General features: G+C 30.4%; 1 protein-coding gene across 1 annotated transcript; it reads left to right on the top strand.

Moving 5' to 3' along the window:
• The first annotated feature begins 5550 nt into the window (after positions 1-5550).
• On the top strand, positions 5551-6638 carry LOC131638786 (EPIDERMAL PATTERNING FACTOR-like protein 6). The gene is made up of 3 exons (XM_058909331.1): positions 5551-5644; positions 6112-6155; positions 6393-6638. The coding sequence occupies exons 1-3, from the start codon at positions 5551-5553 to the stop codon at positions 6636-6638; spliced, it is 384 nt and encodes a 127-aa protein (XP_058765314.1).
• Positions 6639-9924: the final 3286 nt, after the last annotated feature.

Here is a 9924-nt window from a genome sequence, read left to right as displayed (position 1 = left end):
TGTTATTGTGTATTAGTATATATATATTCTTAGCATCATAGCATATAAAAAATACAAAGTTTATTAGTATATATATTCTTAGCATCTTAGCTTTGAAAAATAGAGTTTTTTGTGGTTGTTTATATGGTGTTGGGTTTGATGTTTATATGTGAAATTTGTAATGGTATATACAGGTGCAAAATGTGGTGAAAACCTGGGGTAAGCCTTTTTTAAATAGATGCATTTAAAAATTTTCGTGGACATTAGACATCGCTTTAAAAGAGAAGCGCTGCCTAAAAGCTCTTTAAAAATTTTGTTCAGAAAAGCGCTGCCTAAAGAGGGCCTTTAACAGCGCTTTTAAGAAAAAAGCGCTGGCTAAAGTGGGCCTTTAGCAGCGCTTGTGGGAACAGCGCTGCCTAAAGGTGGCCTTTAGCAGCGCTTTTAAGAGGCTTTTTCTTAAAATTTGTTTCAGAAAAGCGGTGTCTAAAGGGGGCCGTTAGAAGCGCTTTTAATAAAAAAGCGTTGTCTAAAGGGGGCCTTTAGCAGCGCTTTATAGGTAAAAGTGCTGGCTAAAGGGTGCCTTAATAGCGCTTTCAAGGTGAAAAAAAGCGTTGCCTTTACCTACGGCAGCGGGGGAATAGACAGCGCTTCAAAGCGCTGCCTAAAGCCAAAAAAAGCGTTGTCTTTTTCCTTGTTTGGCATAGTGATATAATTTAGAATGGAATTCTTATAACCAAGCAATTGGTTCTAATGCTGCAAAGTTGACAAGCTACATTGGTACACTTGTTCATTTGCATATTCCGATCTCCGTATCTAAATGGAATCTGAAAAGCAAACCGTTGGACGAGAAAAAAGATATGATTTGGGAAGAGCTTAAGGTATCATATATGGTTGTTGTTATTATCTTGACGATAATTTGTTTAAATTACTTACACTAACACACTCTATGCGTATGTTTTTTCGCAGAGGTCTTTTAACATATCAGATGAGCGTAAACGCTACATACTTGGTTTGGCCGGAAAACGATATAGAGGGTGGAAAGCTTTTTTAACAAACACCTATCTTAAGGATAAAGAAGGAAACTTTCTTGAAGAGGCGCCGGGACGTCCACAAAAATATGCGATCTTCATTAAAGAAGAAGATTGGGTTGACTTTGTAAATCAAAGAGATGAAGCTTTCCGGAAAACAAATGCCGCAAATAGGGCGAGAGCATCAAAACCCGCGTATCAATACAAAAAAGGGCTTTTGGGATATGCACGCTTAGAGGAAAAAATTGTAAGTAAATAGAAATGCTATGTTCTTATTAATTGTCTAAATGTGTTATAATTGACGATTTTATCATTTGTGTAATGCATAGTTAGAGGAGACGAAATGTGAGGAAACCTCACTTCCAGTACATGTGTTGTGGAAGCAAGCTCGTGTGGGCTAGAATCGAGCTGTTGATCCCGATGTTCAAAAAGTTTATGATGAATGTGTAAGTATAACACTGTGTCTTTAATTAAATCAAATGTTTATTAATATATAATTGATTTTTTATCTCCACTAATAATTTTTGAAATGTAAATGAATTACAGGAGACTATGTCGCAATCGGTATCCACCGGTGAGGACCAGGATAATAGGAGCGTACTTAGTAGAGCACTAGATGTTCCTGAGTATCCCGCTCGGGTGAGGGGTAAAGGTCATGGTGTGACTCCAACCTCTTTCTATTAACATTCTAGGAGAAGAAATCCTACCAATGAAGAAGTGTTGCAAAAATTGCAGGAATTACAAGCACAAGTCTTTGAATTGCAAAGAGATAAAGAGATGTATATGAGAGAAAAGTGCAATACTTCATCGCTGAAAGAAACTAGTGATAAAGCTAGTATCAACTGTCAAAGAAAATTTCCCGAGGTAATTATAAATTCATTTTTCTTACAATTGTTCTATTTTATTAATGATAATGACTCTATATTTATTATTGGTTTAGGGCATTTCATCTTGCCAATTATACTTATCGTCACCGAATTATCGCCTAGTTGGCAAGGGAAAAGTGCACAACACTTTGGGAGATTTACTTCACCATAGACCGCTCCCGGATGGACACCTGAAAATATCAGTTGATGTTGTATTAGATCATGATGCGGTGCTACCGGTACCCGACATGGTCTCAGAGACAACATTGCTGCGAGATGCAATAGGGTCATTTGTTGCATGACCCTCAGAGCTAATTTTCATTGGTGATGAGGTATGTTGAAAATCATTATGAAACATTTAGTTTTCGAATGTCAATTCTGAACCGTTACGTTAACTATTTTTTACATGATAATTTTAGACTACTCCTACAAAACCCGCAATTAAGGGTAAAGGGATTTTGTAGGAGGACGAGTCTGTTGCATCACTAAAAGAGGTACATTTAAAGTGTTAATATATGATCTGAATATAAAACTGCATGATTTTATAATTTACCTAAGTTAGATGATTTTTAGGTATCTGCTCGAGGGTCACAACAAGTGACGCAACAAGTTCGTAGCGTACCGCCCAAGGAAAACGGTCATCCGAAGGCCGTGGAAAAAAGAGGTGCTTTTGTGCCTCGATACTGGCAGACGCTCGGAACACTTGTTGATATGTCAGATTTGACGATAGGTTGTATCCGTGAAATTGCTATGGATGAAGTTGTCTTTGGTATTGAATTCGTCGTGCATGTTGCACTAGAAGACATGAAAGAGATTTTTACGCAAGACCAATTAGGCGTCAGTAATGTTCACTCATACATCCGGTAATCCGATTTATTATTTAATTAGTTGTGAGATTGATCTAAATATATTATTTAATTAGTTGAAAAATTTATTTACACATTTCAATGAAAATAGTCTAATGTTTATTATGTTTTTATTTAAGGTTGTTGTATGACAAATGGTTGCGCGGGACTGAATTGTCAAACAGATTCCATTTCGTGCCTTCCTCCCATTGGAGCGGACAGACAATTGCTACGGAACCGGATTAAGTTAGATAACACTTAGTCGATAGATTCATGAGGTCCGGCAATATAGAAAGCCTGTATCTCTGGGCGTATAATACCCGACCAGTGGGGTTAGTTTTTCATTCTTGGTTCATCTAATCTTTGTTTCTTTTGCGTAGCAAAACTTTCATATAAACTTTTGTTTTAATTTATAGATCACACTAGTTCTTGCTTACTATCAACCCTATAAAAGAAGTGGTATATTTTCTGAATTCGGTAGATGGTGATTGGACCAATTATCCGGCTATGAAGTCAACGATTGATACGTAAGTGAGATCGTTCTAAATATTCGTGTATATTATATATTTAATTATTTGTGAGATTGATCTAAATATATGCTTTTATATTTTTGTTAGATCAATACAAGTGTTCCGAAGTCAAAGACACGCACAGGTATCCCGGACTAAATCAAACAACATTACTTGGATCAAAGTGAAGGTACATTAATTTTCACAATTTCTCTATTAATAGTTATGCTACTTGATAAAGCAAGTCAACTAAATAATCTTATTTTTTTTCTATGTAGTGTCCGCAACAGCGAAATAGTACAGATTGTGGATACTTTGTTTTGAGGTTTTTGAAAGAAATCCTTCAAACGAATCAATTAGAGATTCCAATCACGGTATGAATTTATAACTTAGGATAATTTCATATAATTTATTACATTTAACTAAATCATGCATATTATGTTTTTGTTATGTAGTACTCTGATGACTTTTATGTTGCTTCTTACACGAAACTTAAGTTGGAAGAAATCAAAGAGGAATCGTGTCAATTTTATATTCAGCGACTATTCATATAGGTACGAATACAATATTGTGTGAAAAGTTTTATGACTTTGATAATGACTTTGTGTTGGAGCCTTTAATTGTGTTTGAGCAAAGTTAGTTTAATTGTCCGTGTTGTTCTGTTCATACTTTGCAGGACCAGGACTGTGCGCTCGTCGAATTTTGACAATTTCGGGCTTATATTCTGTTGATGATTTAGTTATATGTATCTGTTGTAAACATGTGAATTGAACTATATTAATGGTGTATATATTTTATTTTGGTATATAATGTCCTACCTATGGTTGAAAATATATTACAGGTCGAAAATAAATATAGGTTGAAAATATTACAGGTTGAAAATATATTACTGGTCGAAAATATTACAGGTTGAAAATAAATATAAATTACAGGTCGAACTGGGAGGCTTAAATTACAGGTTGCACTTTAAAATACTGCATTTAGCAACGACAGCGCTTGTAAAAAACGCTCTTAAAGGCCTACCTACCAAAGCGTTTTTAATTAAAAGTGCTGCCTAAGATAAATAAAAAAGCATAAAAAATAAAAAAAAAGCGCAACCTACGAAAGCGCTTTCTGGAAAAAGCGCTGCTATAGAGGATACTACCAGAGCGCTTTTCAGGAAAAAGGGCTGCTAAAAGGGGGCTACGAGAGCGCTTTTATGGAAAAAGCGCTGCTATAGGGGAGGCTACGAGAGCGCTTTTGGCGTACCAAAAAGCGTTGTCGTTACCTACAGCCGCGCTGGCTTTGTCAGCGCTTTTAAGCGCTCTAAAAGACCAAAATAAGCATTGTAGTAGCCCTTTTACGGCGTAGTGAGATATTATATATAATTATTTAAGCTATCTAAAATCCTATAAAATTTTATGGTTTAATTTAAGTGAATAGAAAATGATATATTGAAATTAAATACAGTCAAAAATTGTAAAATGTATTCTGATTTGAGAGGAAAAAGATTTTCATAAAAAACTAATTTTTTATAAAAAAAAAAAAACTATTATAAGATCACTTACAGGAGTTATTTGCAAAAATTAGAGAAAAATATTTTTATTTAATAAAAATATCTTTCACTTTTAATAATTAAAAAATTTTTTCAATTAAATTGAAATAAATTATTTAGTAATAAAAGGGAAAAGGATTTTTATTAAATCAAAATACCTTTTTTTTAATATTCGTTAACAACTTGTGTAACGAATGTGATTCTTATTAATATTTATTCTACAAAATAGTAATTTTAATATTTATTTTTAAAAACATTTATAAAAATTTGTTTCCTCTGTATTTTTAATATATTTTACTATTTTTAATATGTTTTACCATTTTCATATTTGACAATAAAAAAATATTAAAAATTAAGTTAGTTGTTAAAATTGGTGAGAGAAAATTATTTTATTTTATAAGAATAAAATATTATGATTTGATAACATAAAATTTTTTTATTACCAAGATATGATGGAACTATTTTAATAAATATGATATTTCTATAAAGATAAAGATTTGATTGAAAGAATCTCATACTTAATATTCTCATTTTTTAGAAAATTTTTTTTAGCAACCTTTTTTGGAAAGTTAAAACAAGAAATTCACAGCAAATATATTCATGTTCTACAAAGTCTAAACAAGAAATTTTTTGTCACTGTCATATACCAATGTATAGGTTACGAGGTGTGTTCATAAATTATAACCTAATGTTATCATATATAAATGCAATGATTCCTTCTTTTTTGAACACCAAAAAAAAAAAAAAGTTGAGTTTGATATTTTTACAATTAGGATGAGAAGTTCTACAATGTTAATGAACAAAACCCAGTCTTATTCTGTTACATTTTTCTTGCTGTCAGTAATCTTCAGTTTTACTATTGCCTCATCCATTACATCTAAAGGTATCATTTTCTTCATATTACTTCTTCAATTCTTCTTAACTAATAATACATTTTGAATTAAACATTATTTTTATGTAAATTAAATTCATATGCATTGAGAATATAAATATATTTTATATTGTTATTTAATCACAATCAGTTATTTAATTATAATCAGTAGTTTTTTTAAAAAATATTTTTAATTATTTTTGAAATAACATTTATGATTGATACTGTACAACTCATAAAAATTAAACTATTTTCATATTAAATTCATATTTATGAACCAATAATAATTTTCAATTATTTTTTAAATAACATTTATATTGTATGTTAATTATAATCATTAGATTTTTACAACAATCTGATTTTTATTTTATTCAAATATAAAATACTAATGTTTAAGATGCTGCGAATGAATCTAGCTTTATATATAATATATTGCATCTTAATTTTATTAATCCCTTCTAATTTTTTTTTTATTGTAGAAGTTAGGCGTCCTTTGATTACCAAATATGAGACAGATATTCAGGTATGGCCGATTATCCTCCTTGCTGCTATTTCACAATGTATTTAGTTTTTTTTTGTAATAGTTATGATTTATATTATTATTTGATATTGTTTCAAGTTAAAAAAATTGTTAACCCATAGTAAATTCTTAAGATTCACGAAAAAAACTTCAGTGTTATTATTAAATGAAATTACATTTAATAATTAATGATTTTATGTAGTTATATTGACTTATAAATAATTGTCATATTTTTTTCAGCATATTGAAAAATCCGAGGAGAAGTTTATGTCTAATACAAAATCAAATGAATATAAGAGTTTGTTGCCAAGAAAGATTTTCATTGAAATTGGGTCGCAACCTCCAAACTGCGAAGGCGGTTGTGACAATTGTACTCCTTGCAATCCTACCCTTGTGGCAGTGCCACCACAACAGATACCAGAATCCAAACCGGAAATATGGAAATGTCAATGCGGTGAAACGATATATGATCCACCCAAAAAATAATAATAATATTAATTATTAATTATTATTATTTTTATTATTATTATTATTATTATTATTATTATTATTATTATTATTATTATTATTATTATTATTATTATTATTATTGTTGTTATTATCTTTCATTACAATAAATAATAAAGACTCCTGCTAATAAGTTAAGCATCCTTTTTTACAATATATATATACCATTGGAATTTGTATGCTATGGAATGTTTGATTACTACATTCTTAGTTGTTTTTTCCTTGCACAAGTTTTGTCCTTTTTTTATACTAACTAGTAAGATACCCGTGCTTCCGCACGGGTAAATTTATTTGATATTGTATAAAATTTAATTAGATATGTATAAATTTAAAATGAATTGTTTAATTATAAATGAAAAATATCATATAAATTCAATTATATTAAATAATTATATATAAAAAATTGTAAGTTGGAGGAAAAAAATGAAATTTTAACATTTAAAAATAAAAATTATCTCTCAATTAATAGTAGTTATTGATTAAAATAAAATAGATATTGTATTGATAATTACCCGTGAAACAAAAAAAAAACTTTGATGCAATATAAAATATATTTAAATACAAATATAAAATGAACAATAATCATATAAATTTAATTGCATTAAATAATCATAAAAAAAATTTGAGATGGAGAAAATTAAAAAAAAAAGGATATTATCACTGAAATAAAGAAAATGATTGATTAAAATAAAATAGATATTGTGTTTATAGTGACCCGTGATAAAACAAAATTTTTTAATTTTATTAAAATTAAAAAATAGATTTTTTTAGGAGTAATAAATAAATAGAGAAAAAAAATTAAAAAAGAAAGTAAGAAAGTGTGAAAAAAATGTGAGAGAAATTTTAAGTTTTAATTAAGATAGAAAAAGTGTGTAATGATCAATTAAAATAAATTAAATATTGTGTTGACTGTGACCCGTAAGATAAATAAATATTTAATTTTATTAAAATTAAAAAATAGATTATAATTTTTGTGATAATAAGTAAATGGAGAAAAATTAAAATGAAAGTAAGAAAGTGTGGGAAAATGAAATGTGAAAGAAATTTGAAATTTGAAATAAGAGAGAGAAGATGTGTGTTGGGTGGAAAAAGTTGAATGCTAAATATTGCAATTGACATGTGGCAAAAGTCTTCATTTTCATTGGACAATAGAAAAGTGATTGGGTGATTTTGTTAATTACTATTTTGTCCAATTTGTAGTGTAATATTTTTTAGTAAGAAGGGTAATTTTGTCTGTTTGGTCAATTTCTTAGTAATATGTAGATAGTAGATAACTAACTAATTAATGAGAAAAAAATACTCATGTTCGATTCACTACAAGAAAATACCATATTAACTACAAATTATTTGCTACACTTATGTATTTTGGTTAATTTGCAGTTGATTAGATGTGCTTCTTCTAGAAATGAAAATTCTATAGCTAATGTTTATTTTTTTTTCTTTCATAATTACGTAATTTACGGTTGATTCGCATTCTTCATTTTGGATTAAAAACTAGTGTCTTACCCGTGCGTTCGCACGGGCACCCGTCGTGTACGCGCATTGTGATTGAGGAAAATAAAAGATTATTGGAAAAATCAATTTTTAGAAGAGAGGTTAATATGTTTGAAAAAGAAAAATATTTTGTTAACAATTTGGACCCAGAGGTTGGTTAAAGTAAGTTAATAGAATAATATAATAGTTTGGGACTTAGATGCAGTGGCGGAGCCAAGGCCCGGCCAGGGTGGGCAATTGCCCAGGCTCCGTCTCATCTCCGCGACTTCGTCCTCTGGTCTCCTCCATCTCCGTCATCTAGTCTCCTCCCTCGCGCCTCCCATCTTCGCCCTTTGGTCTTTTCCCTCCATCGCGCCTCCCAGCTTCCCCCTTTGGACTTCTCCCTCCATCACGCCTCCCATTTTCAAGGTTATTTCTTTTTCTCTATTGAAGTTATTTATGAAATTTCAAACATCAAATTCAATTGCTTTTGCTGTTTGTGGGGTTTGGGAAAAAGGATTTAGGGTTTTGATTGGTGATTGGCGAAGAGGATTTAAGATTTAGTTCTTTCAATTAGGATTTTGTTCTTTTGAGATTTAAGTGCTGGAAAATTTAATTTTTAACTGTTTGGGTAGAATTGTATGCACACAAAGTGTATGATGAATTGACAGTGTGTATGTACAAAGTTATTTTCATGTGATAGCATTTTGGTAAATGAATTGCCACCCACCTTGAAAAACTTTATCCCTCGCAGAAGTCAGTTCACTGAGTTTTCTATTTTACTATGCTATATTCATATACTTGTTTTGCTAAGCTATACTTAAATAAATATCGTCATCATCACAAGTTTTTCATACCATTGAACTTAGAGATTCTCCAGTTTCAGTTTTATATCAACATATATTGTACGAATCCGATTTATTTTTACTCATGTTGTTATTTATATTTGAAGTATCTTAATTGTTGAGATGCTTTTCGGCATGAGTATTTTCTTACAAAATTTTTTCATGCACAATCATATTTGTCATTTTTCATAGGTGAAAATAATATGTTTTTATAGAAAATTAAAAGCTTTATGAGCAAATGCTATTATCTTAAAATTTTTGCAGTTGTGTCTAATTATCTTACATGTTACATTTTCTATTTAACGAGCTTAGTTTGAAATGTTCTACTTCTAAGATCCTTTCGGTTAATGTTGCAGATGCTATTCTTTATCATTTAGGAACCTATGAACCAAAATGTGCTATGATATACTGTAGGTGTGGCATGAGGCATAAGGATAACTACTGAAGTTCTTTCTTTGGTTGTAAACCTTACTCGGAGAACTCGCGGTTCCTATCTTGACTCTTTTGGCCTTAGCTCATAACCTGTTAGGACTAACACATGAAGCTTGATCTATTGTTTGAGAAAAGGTGCGTGCTTTGCAAACAACCCACTCCTAAGTTACTACTTGTTGGCACAGGGACATTTTCATCATCAGCTTGGTTAATATGGTTACACCTTTAAATTGATAATTGCCAATGCATTAATCTTGCCGGGTTGCATATGAATATTTTGGTTGATGACTATTTATATATTATATACAATGTGAATTTACGATCTTTAAATTTTTGCCCAGGCTTCATAATTTTTTTGGCTCCGCCACTGCTTAGATGGTAACCTCCATGTCCAAAAGAGAGTTGGTAACCTAATTTTGTTCCTTGAGTTAATAGAGTAGGATTAATAGGCCCAAAAGAAATATTATTATTATTATGTTTAAAATGAAAGGTATCAGTAAAAGATTAAATTTTGG

Source organism: Vicia villosa, unplaced genomic scaffold, assembly GCF_029867415.1.
Source record: "Vicia villosa cultivar HV-30 ecotype Madison, WI unplaced genomic scaffold, Vvil1.0 ctg.002417F_1_1, whole genome shotgun sequence".
Lineage (NCBI taxonomy): Eukaryota > Viridiplantae > Streptophyta > Magnoliopsida > Fabales > Fabaceae > Vicia > Vicia villosa.
Note: the sequence above shows the minus strand (reverse complement) of the source record. Positions and strands in the feature narration are given on the sequence as shown.